The sequence below is a fragment of the Lissotriton vulgaris genome, chromosome 8, assembly GCF_964263255.1.
Source record: "Lissotriton vulgaris chromosome 8, aLisVul1.2, whole genome shotgun sequence".
Taxonomy (NCBI): Eukaryota; Metazoa; Chordata; class Amphibia; order Caudata; family Salamandridae; genus Lissotriton; species Lissotriton vulgaris.
This window is the reverse complement of record NC_141696.1, coordinates 199,661,692-199,685,866: the sequence shown is the minus strand read 5'-3', so window position 1 is coordinate 199,685,866 and position 24,175 is coordinate 199,661,692. Positions and strand designations below refer to the sequence as shown.

General features: G+C 44.6%; 1 protein-coding gene across 1 annotated transcript in view; it reads right to left on the bottom strand.

The window, feature by feature from the left end:
• The window catches only part of TMEM135 (transmembrane protein 135), a 1,155,226-nt gene that overhangs the window by 82,182 nt on the left and 1,048,869 nt on the right, over window positions 1–24,175 (bottom strand). The window contains exon 8 of the mRNA XM_086933979.1: window positions 3,091–3,237. Within this exon, the coding sequence (XP_086790105.1) occupies window positions 3,091–3,237 (147 nt within the window). The remainder of the gene's footprint in view (window positions 1–3,090; window positions 3,238–24,175) is intronic.

The following is a 24,175-nucleotide window of genomic DNA, read 5'->3' as shown; positions in this document are numbered from 1 at the left end:
GCAGAGGACAGCAACTGTAAGACCCTCTGAACAATGTGTGCACAGGAACACCAGAACAAAATGCATAGCACAGCACGGGGTGCAGAGGGTGCCCTGAAAATCATGGAACAGCAAAACGTGCTCCATGCGAATTGGGGGAGTTTAAATAGAAAGGTTGTCTTTGTTTTCCACAGGACCTGGTGATGGCACTTACAACAGGTGCCAACATGGGCCCCTATGTGAGAGTGAACACTGTGAGCCATAGTGTAAAAGTGCATAACCAGTGCGCCATGGGCCGATCACACACACACACGTTGTGGCCTGCTAAAACCTTGCCATAATGTGCATAGATCATGCCCTGCAGTACAACTGCAGGATGTATCCACTGCAATGCTTAATTTGAGCCAGTGGTTTCCGGTGCTCGGCACCAACAATTAATAGTCAACTCAGACATATATGACAGTCTGCCACTTGGTGACGCTGTTTGACTAATTTAGAGATAAGCACAACAGTTGTTTATTAATTCAATATACATTGAATGACTAATATCTTCCCTAAGCCATTTTTATAGTCTTGGGGGCCTGGAACAGTCTAATTTGTCACACTTGCAGGAGTGCAATGGTTTGTAGGTGTGCTGTCCCCCTTGGAGCTAGACACAACATTTAGAGCCAGGAGAGGGACAGGTTTTATGCCAAGTAGACTGGGGACACAAGGGGCGTCGGAAGAGGGTTGGGAATGCTGGAGTCGGAGGAGACCCCCGCTGTCACAAGTGAAGGGGCGGTGGTGGAGGAGGAAGTCGTGGAAAGTTGTGAGAGGTTGATGCGGAGGTGATCAGGGGTCGCGCCGGAGGCAGTCAGAGAGGGTTTAGCACTTTCTAAACTGTAACAGAGAGAGGAGAAAAGGAACAAAACATGGGGGGTGGAAGGAAAGACTGAGGAAAGTACACGAGGATAGAATAAACAGCATCACCCCCAGGCCTGCAATTATACTATCTTCACTTGAGGACCATTAGCAAGCACAATTGTAATTTACAGTAAATCTCATGCGACCTCCCCAAAAGTGCACCACCCAAATCCTGCCAAATGGTGCCCCTACACTTTCAACTGCGCAGCAACACATTTTAATTTAATGACGAAACAGGCACTTCTCTGTAAAGGTTTAAAAAGGCAAGCCTAGACGATTACCAAATACGACAACTTAAAATGTTGCAGTTTGCATCCACTTTTGTGCAACCCAACACAAAACCCATAGTCCATGGCAGTACGGTGAAAGTATACTGTTTCCTTTTTCACAAGAACCACATCATTTAATCTGTTAATTTAAAGAAACCAGACACAAATACTAGGTAATGTTACATGGTGAGAAGTAGGAACACTTACCAAAGGGGAGTATGGACAAACCATGACAAGGTTACAAACTGTTCACTGAACCGTACCAACGATCACTTACTAGTAGTTATGCTGTCAGGCTTTGTGGTTGTATGAAGACATGACTGCTGGATGCGCAACCCCACAATTTATACCATATATAGGTAGGGGGAATGGGGCACACCTCGCCAATCTAAGGCCCATGCCATAACAGCGAAAAATTCAAGCATGCCTAGGAAACAGCTGCCCTCACACACGAGCGCTGTACAGTTAGTCTACCCAAGAAGTGGTTTTAGGGGTGAATTGGGCTGGGAGCGCAGGGGGCAAGTTACACACTCTGCTAGATAAAAGGAAAGTACAGCAAGACCGATAAGGTGCAGCAGATGGAGAACGGGTGTAGCAACAGACACTGCGAACCAAGATGGCAGACGATAAACAGGAGGTGCTAGACTTTAGTTGGAGGGGAAAAAAAAACAAGCAGCTCAATAGGAGTGGTGGGGGCGGGCACAGGGAGACAAGTGGGAGTGGTGCTGGGGAGACTAGGAAGCACTGCAGCTGCCGCCCTGCGCGCCGCTGCTCGCTCCCGCAAGCAAAACGCTGTGGGAGTGAACATTTATAAAAGAGGTGGGACATGCTCCCGCCATTAGCCATTTGTAGGCTACATTAACTAAATGATACAGTCAACAGCCAACCCAATGCGTAGGGGGAGTCAGACCCACGCAGAGAAGTTTAGAGTGCTCACAAGAAGCCTCGCAGAGCAGCGCACGTGCGCTGGCTCAGGCTCAACCTAAAAATAGTGTGTTTAAATGATATACAAAAAAGTAAAGAATACTCTGGCAGGTGGTATTTCTGCCCGGAGAGGCACAGGTGAAGATTTAAGCAAACAACTAAAGAAGTTACCAAATTGAATGAAAAAACTGGGTCAGCCCATAGCACAGGGATAGTGGGTTTTGAGCTTTATTAGGAAATCTAAGAAGTCACCTGTAATTATTATTTCTTGTATTATACCCAACCATTTGGAGCCCTCTTCCACATCCAGAAAGCCCACCTGTGAGGTGAATAACTCCAGCCTGCCAAAAGAAGCATCCTTTGGTACAACTGTCAGCATTAGGACTAACACATTCTTTGGGTAACTTTACCTCTCATCTCCACACTCTGGTCACCGAAGCTGGAAAGACCCGAGGACAGAGCAAAACCACATAAAAAGGTCCAGAAACAAAACAACTCAGATGGCAACCCATACTCTGGCGAATCATCCAGGGCACGGTAGTTAGTAAAGAGAGGACTATCAAAAATAGCCTTAGACTAGAACTAACAAAGATTATTTGTAATAAATGGTGCCACTGTGATCGATGAAAGTGAACAAAAATATCTATGAAATACAAAGTATCCTAATCTTTCGAGGAACAGGACTCCTATTTATTATTTACATTTACTGCTCATGGATAGGATCCATATGTAAACTATCAAATATCATCATCATGATAAGTAACGAAGTTTATTTGTAGTAAATGGTGCCACTATAATCTAGGGAAGTGAGCATAAAATATATATGAAATACAAAGTATTCTTAACTTAACCTTTTCAGGACAATGACTCTTATTTAATAGGTAAAGCACTCAGTGATAGAATCCATATGTAAATGATCAAATATTATCCTCATTATTGAATGCATCTGCAAACAGCTTGGTGTACATAGACAATCCTCACACTCATCAGCACCCAGATCGCAATAGATACTCACACTGAATCCAGAAGTTTCCTTGTGAGAGTGATGATGTTCATTCGTCTTGAAACCTCCTCATTTGCTTTTATCTTCTTTTCTGGCTTGGCATACACAGCTTCGGGCAACACGGAATGTGAGGGAATTTCCTCCTTTCCCACAATGAATCTTAAGGAAAATAACAAATATTCAAAACTTGCTTGTTTTAATATAGTCAATACACGGTGTGTTATGATCATCAATTAAGAGTCTATAAAGCAGCATTTTTAACGATTAACCATAACCATTTGGGGAAAAGCGCACCTAACATTGAACGAAAGCAAGGAGGACGTTATGTCCACGATATAGCCAACTGCTTGCATAAAAAAGTACATGCTTTAGATGAAGCTCCTCAACTTCTGGAAACTGTTCTTACGACCGGCTTGCTAACCTCTTTCTGAGAAGGGAGCATCTCACATCTTTGATCCAGCAGGATGTCTTTCAAGTAGTTACTTTTCTCCTAACCGATGGAATTACATGGGGTTCATTACGATGGGAGGCGGACTCGAATACGCCCGCCACCCTAGCGTTGCCTGGGACGGCCCGCCTGCAACGGGTAGTCCCACAAGTGAAATTACGATGTGACCGCCACCGTGGCGGTCGCATCTTGCATGTTTACCATTGTGGCGGGTGCTGCTGGCTGCAGCACCTGCTGCAATAGTAAAAATGCATGCAATGTCCTTCCCCGCACTACGTGACAGGCACCACACGGTGCCAGCCACTCAGGGCAGGGAAATGCCCCCCAGTGCACAAGCACCTCCCCCCAGCGCAAGGGGGGCCCACAAAGGGTCCCCCAAACCAATCACCGCCAGCCCTTCCATGGAGGTTTACCCGCCATGGAAAGGCTGGCTGCGGCCAGCATCGTGATATGGCGGATGGTGCCTGCTAGACACCGCCACCATTTTACCCATGCTGACCGCTGCGCCAGGCAATCGTAAAGATTGCCTGTGGCGGACGGTCTTTGCTACTGCTACGGTTGCAAAGGTATTCCCCCCACCATAATAATGTGGCTGGGGAAACTGCTGGCGGTGGCGGGCCTTCTGCCATCGTAATGACCCCATGGTTTTGCACTATGCATTTTTTTTTACATTGTTTAGTCTTTACTCATGTTATGGCATTTTAGGTTTACCTCCCTTTCTTCTCTTTTCCTGCACTCTTTTTTAATTTTTTTGCCTTTTTTATTCTTTTTTACCTTATGGGAATGCCCATGTCCTACATTTTTAGGTTTTGACTGGCGATGCGTACTTCAGTACGTATGCGCCAAAAAACCTTTTGATGTGTGTGGTCGGGAATACGCCCCCTCCTCTTATTGGCTAGCTCCATAAATGGAGGCTAGCCATTGGGAGAGGGCTACGTCCGTCAATCTCGGACCAGATTCGGGGGCATTCCCGAGAATTTTTGGCTTTTGGCTACGTCAGCCGAAAGCCTCTTCTCGTCAACGCCCCCGAATCTGGTCCGGGATTGAGGGCACCCGCCTTCCCCCACGGACAATCTACAAGCGGCACTGTTCGCTTTAATGGCTTTCGCATAAGATGTGGAGTTTCCAGAAAGTATGTTTTCTGCTTCATGCAGGCTTTGTTGTAAAGACTGAGTCACTGGCGCAGTGATGAGGACGCTGCACACATCTTACAAGTCTCAGCTCCGCCCTCCCCACTTCCTATAAACCCCCATGACAGGCAGAGCTCAAAATCTAGCTATAAATCAATGCTTTCGGTTCCAGGTCTGTTAAACCAACTGTTTAGAAACAGATAAGAGATGGGAGCGCTGGGAATGTCAAGGAATCCGCCCTGAGGTAAACAAATCATCCACCTTACAACACCGCGTGCGCTCTGTCTGCTGGGGTAAGAGGGGGAAGGAAGGGGGGGGGCTGAAAGTGCAACGAGCCCACGCGCCACACCCCAACTCTACCACAGACTGGACCGAACAGATAGATAGACAGATCAATCGATCGTTCCGTGAAATCATTAAGAAAATATACATTGTCATGGCCTGGCAAACCTCCTCAGAGACCCCCCAGGACACCGCCCCGCCCATACTATGCGATATGGCTCTAACCGACTGCACGTTCTCTCCTCCCGTGTTATGATGTACCCCAGCCTCACTTCCTCAAATACTCCCTCAAAACATCTCGCCTCCTTTACTACGGCCAGACCCCCACGCTATGCCCCCCTCCCTGCTCTCCCGTACTCAGGTCAGCCTCCCCAGACCTGCAGCGGACGCACAGTGTGGTGGTGTGCCTCAGCCCGTCTCCCTGCTCTGAGGCGGTCAGGCAGGCTCACCCGACCCTCACTTGACGCCCCGGCCCCACCCCCCTCCGCGCCCTGCCTGCCGTGCAATCCCCTTTACCTGTCACCCCCCACGTCAAGGTCAGGTTGGCACAGCCTCATCCGCGTCCCGTCACCTCTCCACCGCGGCTAGGCCGGGTTCCATCGACACGCAACCACTATGCCATGGTAGGCCTGTGGCTCTACCTTCACCGCATCCCCACCGTACCTGCTGGGCCATGGTCAGACTAGCTACCTCAGACCGTCACCAACCCTCCCCCCCTCCCTCCCCCGTGTCACGGTCAGGCTGGAATCCTCAGACCTTCACCCAACCGCACCCCCCCCCTCTCCAACGCCACGGCCAGGCTGCCATCCCCAGACCCTCGGCTCACCCCCTCCCCCACCCATCATACCCCGACCACACTGCGGAGGACTTCAAGCTGCATTCCTAGACATCCGCCCCGCTACAAGTTAACCATCACACCCAAAGACGCTCTGTCTTTCATGTGCACCCATTGATGGGCGTTGTCACAGGACTGCCTTCCGTACTGCCGCCCCTCCCCCTTCGGGCAGAGGGCGAGAAGAAATGCTGCAATAATTCGTCAGGGTTGGAAATGAATCGCTGGACGCCTCCGCCAAGCCACGGCGGGCAGGACCGCGAGAGATAGCCCGGGGCGTCCCAGACTAGCCGTGCCAGCCGTGCACATGCTTAGCTCGCAGGCACTGCCCCTGTGCCGCTGCACACTGCCGTCGCCACTGCCCTGGGATGGACCAGCTGTGCTGCCCCAGTACTGCACGGCGGCTCCGCTGGGAAGGGCTGGAACTGCCCAATGCATGTTGGAGTGTGGTGCTACTGTCCTATTACGTGTAGTAACTCTGTTCAGAAGGGGTGGTACTGGTAACAGCCATTCAGCGATCCGGCGCCTGGAAGAGCTGCTATTGTGTAGTAAAGCGTTAAAAAGAGTCCACTTAATGTACGAGCATGAGGCAGAGCGTCGCTAGGACCGGCTACTGCACAGCAGGTTTACTGTCAGCAGCTGGTACTGTCCCTCAAATGAACTGCAGTGGTTTTGCGAAATATCGGCACTGTCCCACCAATGGACAGGTTTGACAGTATTGACAGCATTAATAATATGCGTTGGAAGGCAGCGCTCGGACAATTCCCCGATGGAGGCAATAAAAAGCTCGCCGCCGATATTTCAAATAATCGAAGCACGGCAGGGGCAAACGAAACGTAGATGTCTCCGAACAAACACACAATCGATAATGTGGCATACGGTAAAATAAAAATGTATAAAGGTGTTTTTTTATTTGAGCATTTATTTTCTGAAATTCTGCAAAAACTCGTGGCCACAGCACTCGAGAAGGATCTGAGTTTGGGGTAGGGTTTTAAAAACATTTGTAGTTTTGCGTGCTCCGACATTAGTATTTGTAAGGAGATGAGATTTTTTTTAGGTGGTGATGTTTGTAAATCAGCAGCACATTTACGTCCTCGATAAAAGGGATGCGTAAAATACAACGCACTCACGGCTGCTTCGCAGAGCTTTACTCATCCTTCTGTGCACTCCTGCCAGCTGCGCAGAATGTACTTGCACGCAATATGTAAGTAAATACTCTTTAAAACATAAAGTCGCACACACCTTGTGGAGTGGTACATTTTTACCTGTGCGTTTTCTGTGTGTGCGAGCAAGTGTGGTACAGAGTGTGTTTTTTTTGTCTTTGTTTTGTGTTTGCGCGTGTGCTTCTTTCTGTGCTTGTGTTTTTATGCGTGCTTGTCTGAGCATATATACGCCTGTGCGTGTGATACTTTCTCTGTATGTGTGCTTCTGTGTGTGTTTCTGTCTGTGTGATTATCTGTATGTGCGTAATCGTGATTTTGCTTTTTTTTGTGGGTGCAGTTTTTGTGTTTCAGTGTTTGTGGTTTCGTGTGTGTGTTTGTGTGTACAAGCTTGTGTATTACAATTTACAATGTGTGTTTTTGTCTGTGTGCGCGTAGGTGTGTGTACTTCTATGTGTGCCTGTGTTTCTGTGAGTGTGTATAGGTACTTCTGTGTGTGATTCTCTGTATGTGTGCATCTGTGTATGTGCGTCATTGTGATTATGTGGGTGTGTGTTTCCGTGAGTGATTCTATGTGTATGTTTTAGTGTGCCCGATTCCGTGTGTGTGTGTGTTTCAACGCATCCTCAACGGTTTGTAAGCGCCACATGAATACAATTTGTGTTATTAGGTGTGCTTGATTCCGAATGTGTGCGTTTCTATGTGTGCTTGTCTGTGTGTGAGGATCTGTGTGCTTCTGTTTGTGGCTTCCGTGCGCGTGCATTTCTGGATGTGTGTGCGCACACGTGCAGATGACTGGGGCAGGAGAGCTTGTATCACCCCTGTTTCTAAACAGATGACCATTGTGCCTTTAAGCAGCGCCATTAGCCCGCGTGCTAATCTAGCCGGCGTGTGTCCGGATAGATAGCCACTGATTGGCTGCGGGCTGATTGTCATTGTTTTTTTAAAAAAATTGGAAGTCACACGGGGGCCTCTGAGGTGCCCCAAAAGTTTCCATTGATGGATGTGCTTTTGGCCCGGGTTGGTCATTAAGTCTGGGAAACATTTTGAGGAGAAGTAGGTGGTTATGAAAGTCAGGGGTGTAAAATGGCATTGCACCCTCATCCCCCCCCCCCCCCCCCACACACACACCTCTCCCTTCTCTAATATGGGAGTCTGCCTCTATATTAGAGTGTGTAAAACTACATCTCTTCATGTTGCTCCTGTACCCCAAAACAGCCCCCCCCCTTGGAGGGAGAGGGTGTAAATGCAGGGTGTGTAAAATGGCACCTCTTCATGTTGCCCTCTGTGCCCCGGGATGCCCCCCCCCCCCCCCCCTCCGTATGATGACACCTGCCTCACCTTGCAGGGAGAGGGTGTAAATGCAGGGTGTGTAAAATGGCATCTCTTTATGTTGCGCTCTGTGCCACACGACGAGCCCCCCCCTCCTCTTTACAGGGAGAGAGTGTAAGTGCAGAGGGTGGTAGCTCAGCCTTGGTGTTGGAGGTCCATGCCGTCAGGGGACACCCCCTGCTCATCCTTGTATTGTTTTTCTGAAACCGATCCCCCCCTCCCCTGCACAGCTAGACATCTGCCCCTCTGACAGCGAGAGCCCCCCCCCCCCCTGCACAGCTGGATATCTGCCCCTCTGACAGCGAGAGCCCCCCCTGCACAGCTGGACATCTGTCCCTCTGACAGCGAGAGCCCCCCCTTGCACAGCTGGACATCTGCCCCTCTGACAGGAGAGCCCCCCCTTGCACAGCTGGACATCTGCCCCTCTGACAGGAGAGCCCCCCCTTGCACAGCTGGACATCTGCCCCTCTGACAGGAGAGCCCTCACCCCTGGATGACCCTGAATGTTACACCCAAAGATGACGGTGTGCCGGCTAGGGACACTGCAGACCCACCCGAGCAGTGCAGAGTCCACGTCACTGCACACAGACCCACCAGGGCACTGCACACAGACCCACCCCTCCCCTGTGGCTGCTGCCGGCTCGCCACATCTACCCGACTCTCCGCGGTCTCCAGCCTTACCCATGCCTGCTCAGTGCTGCTGCCTCCCTGCTGGCCCACTTCTTAGCCAGTCTGCCCATTCCTGCCACCCCATTATGCTTCCAGCGTTACCTCTCTGCACGCATTCCTGTCTCCGCCGGCCTCCCAGGTCTTTGACAGCTCGGACTCTGGCATGCCTTTGTGCTCCATCAACTCCCCTGCCTACTCGGTGCCCTCCTTTGTCAGTCATTTGCATTATTGGTGGGGTCGTTGACCTCAGGCGGTGGAGCATGTTTGGTCTCCAGATTTGCCCCAGCTTATTATGTATGATTGTGAATCTAAAGTTCCTTGTTATCATTCGGCTTTCACTACGCACACCTTTTTACTAGTCCATTGCTGCTAATTGTTTTCTGAGATGTCCTCACAAGCTTAGAATAGATGCTCTCTCTCTCTTTTGCCGCTGCGTTTTTAGTTGTGGGTGTTTTTTAAGGTGCCTGGCTTGTAGGTTTCCAGGTTCAAGTTTCAGGCGTTGGAGCCTTGAGGGTGGGTATTTTCCTTTTCTGATGTGAAAACACCTGTGCGAGTTCCCGAGGCTGTTAAGAAATGACACATCTGCCTATTGATACATTTTCAAAAGGCTTGCGGCCATAGAAAGAAAACCTCTAAATCCTGTTGAAAATATCCCCATTTTCCATACGTTGTTAGCCTGTGGAATATTTTTCCATATGCATGTAGTAGACTTTTGTTTGCAGAAATGATCTGTTTTCCGTATAAGGCCAGCAGCCTCTTAAAAAATGTTCCTGTTCCCCAAAGGCAACCAGCTTTTTCATACTTTTTGGAAGCGTCCCATGTGGGTGGTCGGTAAAGAAATATGTATTTTCTTATGATGCCAGTGAAGATTTGAGGACCTCCTCATCCTCCCATAGGCCACTGACCAGTGTCCCTGGTATAAGAGGCTGGCCTGCAGAGGAATGCTCTGTTTTTCACTCCAGGAAATTTGTACTCAGAAACATTTCCCAGGGGCCAAACAAGTATGGTCTGTGGTGTGACCAAGGATTGCATTAATACCAGCGGTGTGGGAATGAGCAAAGTAGGAGATGTAACGTGGGCGTGGGGAGAGCAATCATGTATGTGGTGTGGACTGTATGAGTCGTGGTGTTCTTGTGAGGGTTTCATTCTGTACTAAGTGGATGCCCTAGTGTCTAGAAGAGACGTATATTTGACAATACTGTGTTATGCTGTACCTGACTTGGAGTCCCTCTACTGCACCCTGGAGTATGCCTTCTCTGCTTGCTATTGCTACATTTGGTGAGTCAAGTGTACGAACGAGGTAACTTGATTATTGAATTAGAACTTGAAACCAAATTTTAGGCCTCACAATCTCCCCATGCCTTTAGTCCATTGCTTCCCAAACTTTCTAGAGCTATGACTCACTTTTTAGAAGGACAAAATTTCATGGCCCACCTAGGTTTAATGGACATGAGGTAGGGTGTTTTTTAATGTAACTAAAGCATTGTGTGGCAGCGCACTTTCATTTACAGCCAACATATTTCCCATTAAAATGGCACTAAATGTGTGCAGATGCTCAGCTTTATTGAGTAAACTAAATAGCACTCAAGTGATAATGTGCAGAAATCTGGTTACTGTGCATAGTTATCATTTTGGCATCACCAAGTGTCTTGATTTTGTTTTGATAGTTTTAAAACCTGTGCTCTCATCACACTTCACAATTACAAAAAAGTGCTTCATTTTTGCTTTACTAACTGCTGAATGCATAGTTGGCATTTAGAGGTATTTACATTTTATTGTGTGTTACAAAAAATGGGAGCTTTTACTTTCACTTTCACGCACTATGTGCAAGATTGCTACATAATTCACATTCCATTTCTTTCTATTTTTGTCACCTTGAGCAAAGCTGACTTGACAGGAGCCTGGGGTCAGGCAAGGGGAGGAAATTCCTGTGAGCTGAGTTTTATGAATGAACCTTGGTTTCCATGACGCTGGCTAGGTGTGGCTATTGGGGTAATAGTGTTCTTTATTGTAGGACAGATGAGAGTCATGGCACCTTCTTTGCGCATCTGGAACTCGCTCCCCATTCAAGGGAAGCATCTGGTTTCCGGTGGGAGACGTGTACTTTCACGCTTTATACGTTTAGATGGCCTGATCCAGAATTCACGTTTTGAGACTTATTGTACAGCGTATTAAAAGTACGATTTATGGAGCTTCCATTCGACTGCTCTGAAGAACGACAACAGTCGCAGGAAAGCAGGCACAACTGCTCTGACTACGGGGGAAAAGGGCGGTCTATGGGCGGGGCACTTTTCAAATAAAGCCCATTGTAAAAAAGTTAACTTCTGTTTTGTGTAAAGCTGATACAGGCTGGTAATGTCTAGCTTTTGGTATCAATTCTAATCCTAGCTTTGATGTCACGAAAGCCCTTTAAGCAAACACACCCGTTCCCTTCAATAAAAGAAAATACTCTCAATTTTTTGGGAAAATCGTAAATTCACCGATTGAAGAGACCGATAGGTGTATGGACCCCATGACCCCACGGCATCAATGTGTGGCACTTTTTTATAAGCAATACAACATCGCCACTTTAATAGATATGCCAGGAAGCATAAATAGTAGTGATTCCCCAAAATTACCCTAAAGGGAGGTATTAAAGTGCTGGGCCTAAATGGGGTCCCTATTGACTTATTCAAAGACAATAGATTGGTGAGCCCCACTATTATTCAACGTATTGAGGAGTGCAGAATACACTGACCCCCTGCTTCTTGGTCTAACTCAGTCATTGACCTATTTTCATGTTGATCCCCAGTGTGTGTGGGGGGTCTCGCAGTGTGTGGGGGGGCTCGCAGTGTGTGGGGCTCGCAGTGTGTGGGGGGGGCTCGCAGTGTGTGGGGGGGGCTCTGTGTGGGTGTGTGTGGGGGGCTCTGTGTGGGTGTGTGTGGGGGGGCTCTGTGAGGGGGGCTCTGTGTGGCTGTGTGTGTGTGGGGCTCTGTGTGTGTGTGTGGGGGGCTCTGTGTGGGTGTATGCCAGGAAGCATAAATAGTAGTGATTCCCCAAAATTACCCTAAAGGGAGGTAACAAAGTGCTGGGCCTAAATGGGGTCCCTATTGACTTATTCAAAGACAATAGATTGGTGATCCCCACTATTATTCAACGTATTGAGGAGTGCAGAATACACTGACCCCCTGCTTCTTGGTCTAACTCAGTCATTGCCCTATTTTCATGTTGATCCCCAGTGTGTGAGGGGGGCTCGCAGTGTGTGGGGCTCGCAGTGTGTGGGGAGACCTTGCAGTGTGTGGGGGGGCTCTGTGTGGGTGTGTGGGGGGGCTCTGTGTGAGGGGGGCTCTGTGTGGCTGTGTGTGTGTGAGGCTCTGTGTGTGTGTGGGGGGCTCTGTGTGGGTGTGTGTGTGTGTGTGGGGGCTCTCTGTGGGTGTTTGTGTGTGGCATTTGCGAGAGATTAAGCTATTGGCATTGTAAATGACAATGCCATTTATTTATGTTAGAAAAAAACATAAATAAAAAATGTCAAGAGCAATGCCAATAGCTCTAACTTTAACAAAGGCAAAACCATTGCATTGTAAATGCTTGTTCTATTCCTTTCCCTTTCTTTTTATTTCCGATTCCCTGTATGTTAAAAGTATTGTAAGTATAATCACAGTCAAAGTCTTGAAATGAAAAGTGATCTAAAATTTTGAAGCAAAACCATATCCTGGTACTATGGACACCTTAATTGGCTTACGTCTCAAACGGTCGAACTTGTTTCCTATAAACAGGAAGTTGTGCATTTTGAGGTACTGATATAAACATAAGGGTTTGGAATAATAGGTGGTGTGAGAGCCACAACATCTTGCCATATGTCCTTATCCTACCTCTAACATTTTACTCAAGGGGACAGCACATCAGGGCAGGTGAAATCTCACTGAAGCAGCACTGTTCCGTAGCAGGTACCTTTCAGAAGGACGTAGCAAAATACTGGCTAGAAAAATATCAGCATGAAATACCATACAGGTTCCCAAATGTAAAAGGGAATCCCAACCTGTCAGTGACAGGTAGCTTCAGCCATGCTATGGTGCCATAATTAAATTTACGTGTGGACTCCAGCAACTAGTACCAGGACAATGTTATTGTTAAGACTAAGCAGACAAAAAATACTTGGGCCTCTGAAAGGCAGCATCACCTGCGGAGTCGCGTTCCATCGATGTAACAATATTGATATTTTGTCCCAATACTGGATCCCAACTTGGTCGATCTTTAGAACTCATCTTTTCAAGATATAGGTGGGTTGCTACCATGTTACAACTCACATGGGAGGGCATATTCAGTGATGAGTGGTAGTAGGTCTCTACCTTGGTATACTTGTAAGATATGCCACATGTATGAAGAATGGAGCTTTTATCAAACAAGAATGGTGCATTTCATGGTGTGAGAAATGACGTATCAATTCTCATGCAAGAGTGTTGAGTCTACAAATGCCACACCCCAGCTACCGTCAACTTTAACTACCATACATGAACAGTAGTTCACCCCTAAAGATAAGCGAGACTCAGGCCTCCGACCAACCCTTAATCTAAGAACCTCTGACTTGACAACACCCAATTCCTTACACTTCTGTTACACTTCGCATGGTCCCTCCTTCCTACACTCCAGTCATTTGAGTCAACGAGGTGGGCGGAACTGAAAATCCTTTGGAACTTAAACAAATACTGCCATAGTCAGGGCTTAGGCAGCGAGAAATTCAGTAAGATGACTTCTATCCAACAAAAGAAAGCACCCTGCCTTATTTTCGGACTAAAAAAGGCTGCATTGCCTTGGGAAAGGTGATTTAGCAATCTTTGGAGCTAACCACAGATTGTTTTTTTCAACTGTTATTATTTTCTGAGATTTGGATTAGTGCACATGCGATCCTGGCCCTGGAGGAAAAAGAGCTTTACAATATAGTGGAAAATATTACAGTAGGTAGTGCTTGAAACAGACATGGCAGAAAAGACACATAACATAAAAACAGAGGAGGCAAACATTTGATTTCAAGTCATTTAACTAAAGGAGAACTAATTGAAAGATAACAAAAGCAGAGAAACACGAAAGTTACAAATGTTGTAGGTTTTATGCAGTGATATCGTTCATTTGTGATGGTCATGTTTGTCGAGAAGGTATTTTAAGGCATTTCTTGAAAATTGGTAAGGAAGGGTGACTTTCATCAGTATGGGGGCAGGATTTTGTTAGCATGGGCCTCTTGAACGCTGGTATTTCAGGAAGCAGGACAATTCGGTCTTTTGAGCTCTTTAGTGCCACCAGACACATATTTTTTTGTGCAAAATACCATGGAGTGAAGAGGTGACTACTTTTGGGACATGCGGTCTTGAAAATGTAACTTTTAGTGCTAGCTAGAAGGAGAGCTGCAGAATGAAACTCTTTAGGGATGCTAGACTTTGTTTGCACAAGGAACTGAGAAAGACACAGACCATGAAACAGGGCAAGAGACTGGAACCAGTTGATATGTGCCATTTAGTTAATTAAAGTATTAGGATTCTTAGGTTTTTAGTTTGCTTTTGACACATTAAGTCGACACCCTTGGTTCTTCATTTGACGTTCCTCTGGGGGTTCAACTCTATCATACTGCAAAAAAAAAGTGATACATTCTTCTTTTGGTAAATCCTCTGTGGATTGGAGTAGTTAAGACAAATGTAAAGACTGGAGAGGGCTACTTTCATTTTCTTATGGGGTAAACACCTGTTCCTACTTCTTATAACTCCAGGCCTGCTCTTGAAGAGCAGTCTCATGTTTGGGACTCTACCTCTAAATGAAAGCTTACTGTTCAATCTGCTTCTACTGTGAGAGGCAAGTCTATCGATAGGTGGACGTATCAAGGGGTTGGATGTGTCCTTCTAAAACAGCGGTCAACAATGCAGCCCTGGGATCTCTGCCACTCCTATTAGAAAAGCTAAGATAGTTGAGAAAGCAAAGTACATCAGTCCCTTGGATCTGTAACCAGACAAAATAAGTATGAGGTTGCGATGTAGGTCAGAGAAGCTAACAGACATTGGTTCTAGTCACAAAACAAAAATCTCACCCAGCACCAGAAATTGTGAATAAATAGGAAGTAGTCTAAATAGGTATACTATTAAATAGACCTGTACAGTGTACTTTTTAATGCTGGCCTGCTTTAGCATTACACCCTCCCACCTATGCACATCTGGTCTCAACTGGAGCCAGACATCGTAATGTCTTATGTACAGCAGGTCTTGGTGAAATGCTTGTTCAGCCATACAAATGTTCCCTGAAAAGTGCTAACTTTCTCCAAGGAGCTAGGTTCACACTATATTAATGGTGATATACCTGCCCCACACTGAATCCTTCTGTTCTGGTTTTTTACCTTTGGGACAGGAGGTCGGCATCATAAACCTTCTACATCTACCCCTACTCATTGAGTCAAGGTGACCATTTCTATGGCTCACGAGGGTGCAGTATGGTATCTTCCCTCAGGTACCCTGGGTAGGTCTTATATGGGGATGACAGCTGTAGAGTATGACTTGGTCTTCTCTACACATTTGTGTTAGTCATTATCCTAAGGATTTGACATCAGACCAGGCTGGTGAGAGAGCGAAAATTTGAATAAAAATTATGTATAGGCCATATTTACAAGCACATTGTATAATGTAGGAAAGAAATGTATATTGTAACATGAAGTTGACACTTATAGCATAAAGCCAACCGATATAATCAAACGTAATAAAGGGAATGTAACTGCATTCACTTTAGAACATGTATTAGATTTAGAAGGCCCGTATACGTAGTGGGCGAATGTAGAAATGTGTAGGAATGCTTACGAAATGTAGAACGTGTAAAGTAGAATTCATGTACGTGTGTAACTTTAAATGGAGAAACGGCGAGAAATGTAACATGAAGAAATGTGCAGAGAGCATACACGGCGATGTAACAAATGAGAATATAAAGTTATACTCTATGTAGTTTGTATTCTATGTACAATATATTCACTTATGTAAAGGATTTGCTAATTGCGATTGTATATAAATGTGTGTTAAAGGTTATACTGTGTAGAAAGCTTCTTGTAAGAATGTTAGAAGGGTTTAGGTCATTTGTGATTTTAACTTGACTGACCAAGGGTTCACAGGAGTGTAGTCCACTGTATGTAATTTAGTGGGCTCACAGGAGTCGTGAATAGCCTTGCTGTGAACGTGCGAGCCAAGGAGTCTAGCGCTTGCTAGATTTAAGGTGACAATGCTGGACGAAGTTTATGGTCTAAACGTGATAAGAAGCGCTTGGAATTTGAGAGTTGTTTTGAGAAGTTCGTTCACAGGACCAAGAAAGGTTATATACATAACTATAAAGATTAAAGTTCTGTTGAGGTTGTTGACTTGTGCTCAGAAAATGTCAATTGTGATATTGAATGAAGTCACCAGCAAGAAGACGAAGATGGCGTCTAAAGAGAAAGGTCAACTTAACGGACGGCGAAAGAGACGAAGCAAGGAAAAAGCTAGAAGATGACCTCACGGGGAAAGTCCGTGGTGGGCGTCGAAATGGGCGTTCCACCCACACTGTGATTGTGTATTTTAGGGACAGCACCCCGGGGATAAGGTAGCGCAGATGGCATGAGCAGATGTCCAGAGAGAGAGAGATCAGAGCGCAAGAGAGCAGTAGGCCGAGGACCCTTAGTGAGCGGATGGGTAGGCAGCAAGGGTACTGCTTCTTAAACTTAAGTTACCTTTAGAGGCTAAGAGAGTTTGAACTTCTTTGGGAGTCAAACTGCTGACACCTTTTTAGGTTAGGAACTTGCGAAGTAGGGATGTCACGTATTATAGAGTAGGGACAGATTTAACTTGATTATTTTTCTCTTTCTGTAGATGACGCAACAGGACCACATTGTATCGATGCTTTAATCTGGAGATTTGGAATTGACTTTGATTGTATTCTTTTGTATACTGATTGAGATCTATCCTGAGAGGATTGTATACGCATTTAATCTTGACTTTTATATAAAACTTTCAAAACTTCATCAGTTGTAAGTGGTTCTTTAGAGTGGCGTCAGTTAATGGGGTTGATCTAACCTATGCGGGGTTTGTCTTTTACTCAATGACAGATAATAAGCGATCCAAAATTGACGAATGAGATAGGTTATTAAATTGATCATGAATTGATATCAAAATCTCATTCCCCGCAGTTGGTAGCAGAGAAAGATGGTTCTCTTCTTGAGGAAGACAACCTAGGTCAGGTCTAGATTACCCCAAGGTCCCTAGTCATCGACGACCAGAAGAAGAATCCCTGCCGAAGACGGTGCTGACGGTGCGTCGAGAGAAAAGCAGCAGAGTCGGTCGAAAGTGAGTATAAGGGTCATGCGTTGTAAGATTGCGGTATTTTATGTTGTACTTGTGTTGTAATGTCAAGCGGAGTTGAATGCCTGTAGTGTGATTGAGGGAAGGTTGTGAGCGCGCGCAACCGGATGAAATCTTAAGCTCCAGGGAAGGACTTAAGTGGTTCGGGTGTATCGAACACCCAGAGTAATTTGTCTACCATTGAAAGGGGGTCATGAGGTACCATTGATCGCCCGACAGACCGATGATAGGGGGAGCGTAAGAGTGAGTGAATGAGTAACGGACGCTGGTCGTACGTTTACTGTGTGTAAATAACCTATCAGTTGAGGCGATTGTCGGACCGTAAGAGGGAAGACGTTTTCGCCAGTTGAGGTGACAATTACAGTTAGACTGTGGCCGTACAGTCAGAGAAAAGTGATCGCTTGGACGGAAGTAGTCATTTTTCAGCGTATGAATGAAAACGCATGCGAAACCGTGAGACGAGTTTAGAAAGAAGAAGAACTGCTGCAGAGGGAACGAGTGACGTCAGCATAGAGCCGCGCTGAGATTGGTTAGTTTGTCAGACGTCAGCGAAGGGTCGCGCTGAGATTGGTCGGTCAGCGTAGAGTCGCGCTGGGATAGGCCGATTAGCGAGAGCCGCGTAGGGATTGGTTGGTGTTTTTCATCAAGACGTAAACAAGGAAGAGAAAGAGGAAAATAGTAGAGTATCAAAGATGAAGTGTTTTAAGAGTTTGAGAGCAATTTTTAGGAGATGCAGAAGTAGTTGGAGATGTATTTGGAGCGATGTTTCCTATGTTAGGTTTAATCCTTAACGATGTTAAGATCAGGAGACTAGCTACAGTTGTAGATAGATTATCTGCAAGTACTGCAAGGTCATTAATGTTAGTAGAAGGCGAGATGCAGTCGATTAGAGCAATGGTTCTTCAGAACCGACTTGCTTTAGATGTACTGCTAGCAAAAGAAGGCGGAGTTTGCAAGGCTTTGAAGGTTCAGGAATGTTGTACTTATATTCCTGATAATTCAAAACCACTTGAGAAAGTCATAAGCAACATTACACAAATTCATCAAGAGATCGAAGATCTATCAAAAATAAATGTTTGGGAAAAAGTCGGTCATGGAGTAGGAAAGGTTGGAAGTTGGTTTGCCAACCTTGGTAAAAGCGTTATATGGTATATATTAAAACCTGTATTGATATTATTGATTTGCATAATCACATTGTTAGGTTTAGTAAAATTGTATAAATGGTATAGGTCGAACCGGTTACAACGATCCATGAGAGAGCAAGAAAGGAGATTAGCTGCTTTACAGGATCAACAGTACAAAAGCTTAAGAGCTCTCGAAACGATGAAAAGAGGGAATGTTGTAACTAGTTCTGTGTAGAGATGTTATTCAAATTGCATTTAGTGATGACTCCTAGAAGTCATCAAAGGGGGGACTGAGAGAGCGAAAATTTGAATAAAAATTATGTATAGGCCATATTTACAAGCACATTGTATAATGTAGGAAGGAAATGTATATTGTAACATGAAGTTGACACTTATAGCATAAAGCCAACCGATATAATCAAACGTAATAAAGGGAATGTAACTGCATTCACTTTAGAACATGTATTAGATTTAGAAGGCCCGTATACGTAGTGGGCGAATGTAGAAATGTGTAGGAATGCTTACGAAATGTAGAACGTGTAAAGTAGAATTCATGTACGTGTGTAACTTTAAATGGAGAAACGGCGAGAAATGTAACATGAAGAAATGTGCAGAGAGCATACACGGCGATGTAACAAATGAGAATATAAAGTTATACTCTATGTAGTTTGTATTCTATGTACAATATATTCACTTATGTAAAGGATTTGCTAATTGCGATTGTATATAAATGTGTGTTAAAGGTTATACTGTGTAGAAAGCTTCTTGTAAGAATGTTAGAAGGGTTTAGGTCATTTGTGATTTTAACCTGACTGACCAAGGGTTCACAGGAGTGTAGTCCGCTGTATGTAATTTAGTGGGCTCACAGGAGTCGTGAATAGCCTTGCTGTGAACGTGCGAGCCAAGGAGTCTAGCGCTTGCTAGATTTAAGGTGACAATGCTGGACGAAGTTTATGGTCTAAACGTGATAAGAAGCGCTTGGAATTTGAGAGTTGTTTTGAGAAGTTCGTTCACAGGACCAAGAAAGGTTATATACATAACTATAAAGATTAAAGTTCTGTTGAGGTTGTTGACTTGTGCTCAGAAAATGTCAATTGTGATATTGAATGAAGTCACCAGCAAGAAGACGAAGATGGCGTCTAAAGAGAAAGGTCAACTTAACGGACGGCGAAAGAGACGAAGCAGGGAAAAAGCTAGAAGATGACCTCACGGGGAAAGTCCGTGGTGGGCGTCGAAGGGGCGTTCCACCCACACTGTGATTGTGTATTTTAGGGACAGCACCCCGGGGATAAGGTAGCGCAGATGGCATGAGCAGATGTCCAGAGAGAGAGAGATCAGAGCGCAAGAGAGCAGTAGGCCGAGGACCCTTAGTGAGCGGATGGGTAGGCAGCAAGGGTACTGCTTCTTAAACTTAAGTTACCTTTAGAGGCTAAGAGAGTTTGAACTTCTTTGGGAGTCAAACTGCTGACACCTTTTTAGGTTAGGAACTTGCGAAGTAGGGATGTCACGTATTATAGAGTAGGGACAGATTTAACTTGATTATTTTTCTCTTTCTGTAGATGACGCAACAGGACCACATTGTATCGATGCTTTAATCTGGAGATTTGGAATTGACTTTGATTGTATTCTTTTGTATACTGATTGAGATCTATCCTGAGAGGATTGTATACGCATTTAATCTTGACTTTTATATAAAACTTTCAAAACTTCATCAGTTGTAAGTGGTTCTTTAGAGTGGCGTCAGTTAATGGGGTTGATCTAACCTATGCGGGGTTTGTCTTTTACTCAATGACAGATAATAAGCGATCCAAAATTGACGAATGAGATAGGTTATTAAATTGATCATAAATTGATATCAAAATCTCATTCCCCGCACTGGTAATACTTTGGAGAGGGTGCTGTCTTCTGTCACTGTTAATTGACGGGTATTTTTATATATAGGAATAAACCATGGGTGTTGCACTGAATTGAATGAACAAATAAAGGGCAAACGATTATGCCAAAAGAACAGCCACATAGACACAAAACAAACAGAGGAGGGGAGAAAGATTGTGAAAAAAGTCACGTTTTAATCCGCTTGCAAAAACAAAATTGCGAAGGGGGCTTTATGATTGTGCAAATGAAGGGTGACCAGAGTCTTTCGGCACAGACAGCAGAGGAGCAACCTCCCATCCGGGCTTTATGGAAACATGGGAGGGAAAGACGTTTGCATCCTGACAATCTGAGAGTTTGAGTTAGCACTTGAGGAGTAAAAAAGAACCTATAGACATGGAGGGCCAGTGCTGTTTAGTGACCTGTATATCTGGGAAAGAGTTTTAATTTGTATTCTTTTAAAGCTAGGAAAGTAGTAAAAACATTTCAAAGAAACCAATATAGACTTGCAATATGGAAGATCAAGGACTAGCCTTGCTGCTGCATTTCGCACAAATTTGAAGATGTTTCATTAAGAACTATAGGGAACTAAGTAATAAAGAATTTCTATAATTTAGTCTTGAATTTATGATGGCATGGATAACTGTAGTATGTGTCGCTGTCAGAACAAAGTCAAATACTTTTTATAGAGTTTTAAGGAGGGAGATGCACGTTGACAAGACCAAGTTTATATGGGCGGAGAGGATATCTAGGAGTCAATTTTGATACCAAGATGTTGAGTAGTATTGGCTGGGGCAGGAGGGGGGGGTCGACGTAAACCCCCTAAGGTCCAACTCCTTTTTAAGTAGAGCCAACTCAATCTCAGGTAACAGCAGTCACCATTTTTTCCAATTAATGCAGAATCACGGTCATGTCTGCCCTTGACGCAGATGTCATCTGACTTTATCATTCTAAGAACTGTGAAAGTGTCATCATTCAGACAATGAAATAGATATGACACCTGATGGGACATCAGTCTAGGACAAGTGTCTAGCTATCACAATATCAACATTGAATAAGAGCAGACCCAGACGATAGTCAAAACAGTGTAGTCTGAAGTGACGCCCATTTGTGATCATCAGGATGTGTCTGGTGCCCAAATCTTGATAATCTATGTTACAAATTCCTGAACTTATGTCAGAAATTCAAATCTTTGATAAGAGAGTATAAAAGGGTTGCCACATGACCACTTGCCAGGCGAGGTCCTTCGCCCAGCTTATCGCACAAGATACAGCTGGAGATGGCTTTGACTGCTGCCAGTACACCAAGAAGATGCTACATCACACCTGACGCAGATAACGATGTGAGGCCAGGAGAAAGGAGGCTGCTACACTGCGTGTTTTCCAATCACAAAAACACAGATTTCACACCTCTCTGATAACCACAGCTTTTGTTGTCAACTAGGAATGCAGTGCATTGCTTCTCCCAAAGACGGTCTAGATTGGAAGCTCTACTTTCCATTCTCTCCTCGCGTAGCATATAGAAGTAGGTTTTAGAGTGTTAGATTTTAAATTACATTTTAATGATGTCCGAAATATTAATTTTATTGTCAATGTTCCCAACATGCCTATTTGCTGTTTTTATGATATTTTGCGTTGTTATTTATGTGTCAATGAACAGGTTTACCCTTTTGCAATAAATGTTTTGAGTTAAAAGTGTATATTCTTCTTAGTACCATTTGTGTATGTGATATTGTAAAGAGAGAGACAGGTTTGCTACCGGTACCATAGTTCCCCAGATCCCAGTTTTAGGATTGTTAGTAACCCAAAAACAATGATTCCTCTTTAGCAATGCATTGGGTGGGGGTCTATAGGGGTACAAAAACCTGTCTTTCACATTTTGCATTGGTGCATTATACCAGGTAAACCAGTGTCACCCGTGGGTGGGAAAGCAAACCTTGTAGAGTTACACCAAAGTCATTTATGCAACAGCCCTACTCTTCTAGCCACCAGTTTGGTGACCAGAGAAAAGTAGACTGACCAAACAATATGGTCTCTGTTTTATTGCTGTTAGATTTCGGACAGCTAGAGGACACCCACACTACGATTGCTGAGAGACAGGACTTGAATTTTTCTTGGTGCTGAAGGTTAATTTTAGACAGAGTAACAATTAGTGGGGTATCATCAGTGGATGACACTATTTGCATACCAAACCTCTGAGACAATTTGGCAAAGGGGAGACCATGTTCATATTGAAAAGAGTTGGGCTTAGAGCAGAGCCCTGCAGAAATCTAAAACGAAACTCCAGATTTCTTAATGAAAAGGATAAATAGAAATTTTCTGGGAAGGATTAAACAAAATTAAAATTATCTATTCTTTTGTGTTTTCACAGATCACAATGTTGGCACATCTATCCAATAGATTAGAATGCGACACAGTATCGAAAGCCACTGATAGGTCCAGTAGTATGATGGCCGCTGACATACCATTGAATTGAATTGATTGAATGCTGCCAATATTGTTGTCTCAGTTCTACAACATTTAAGGAAGTCATATTGTGTGTCATCTAGCAGAAAACTTGGTTTGACGTCTTTAGAGGGAAAGGTAATAGTAATATGGGCCTATACTTCCCCAGGACCATATGGCTATCTAGCGGCTTTTTCAGCAGGGGATTTATTGAAGTGGTCTTCTAAAAAGTAGGGACCTCAAATATTTTAATAGACAGATTGAGATGATGGCGCAAAACAGGGCCAACAGTAACAAGGCCTCTACTAAGAATAAATGGTGCAAAAGTATCAGGGAGGGATCCTGATTTGAAAGGCTTTAAAGTATTTAAGAAGACTTCTTCAGTAAAAGGTCTTATCAGAAAAAAATTGAGTTCTTTGGATTTTGTCGCAAAGTAATTCAATATATTTAACATTTTATCCTGAGAACAAAAGGTGGCAAGATCATCACAAGGTTTTTTGCATGCTAAGATGGTTTGATTACACTCGGGGTTCGCTGTTTGTCGCATTTGTAGACTTGCAAGCTGCCTTTGACCTTGTCCCAAGGGTCAAACTATGGGAGGTCTTGGGATTAATAGGGGTCCCCACTGGCTTACTGTATTTGATCCAGCAATTATATAAAGACAACTTTGCTAGAGTCAGGTGGGGACCGGGTGGGTACCACTGAGGATAGCCTCTTTAGAAGAGGCGTTCGCCAGTGCTGCGTCCTAGTACTCAGACTTTCTTATCATTATTTATTATTATACTCATTTGCATAGCGCGACAAATCATCCCCAGGGGGGATCAATCGGCGCTTTCTTGTTATTCATCAACGATTACCTCCAGGACTTATCTCCGGGATTGCGAGAATGATTGCCCCAAAATGTCAGGTCAAAAAGTCCTGGGTCTACTATCTGCAGATGACACACTACTCCTTTCAGAAACTTTGTGTGGTTTATTTACCCTTCTGGAAAAAAAATTGTCTATTCTGCATAGATTATGGCCTGGAAATAAATGGTAGAAAAACCAAATATGTGGTGTTCAGTCCCCGAAAAAAAGTGAGGGTAACGTAGTTTTAGAAGACACCACTCTAGAAAGAGTCTTTGAATTTGACTACTTACGTGTGAAACTCAACGACTCGTATATATGGTCTGCACAGATCGAGAAAAGCTCACGGATTTTAAAGCATAGAGCTGGGACTATTATTAGATAAGCTAACCAGGCCTCTTCATATCCCATTTCACCGGCCCTTGAGATGTACAAGGTACAAGCATGCAGGTATGGGACGGCTTTGTAGAGGTTTGTTCAACCTCGACCTATTAGATAGAAGTGAAAGCTTCTTTATTAAATCTCTGTTCAGAGTTCCTACCAGCGCCTTACTAATTCCATTATGGTTCGATCTGACCCTCAGACTGATCTTATATATAGCTATCTTAAAACCCATTTTATATTAG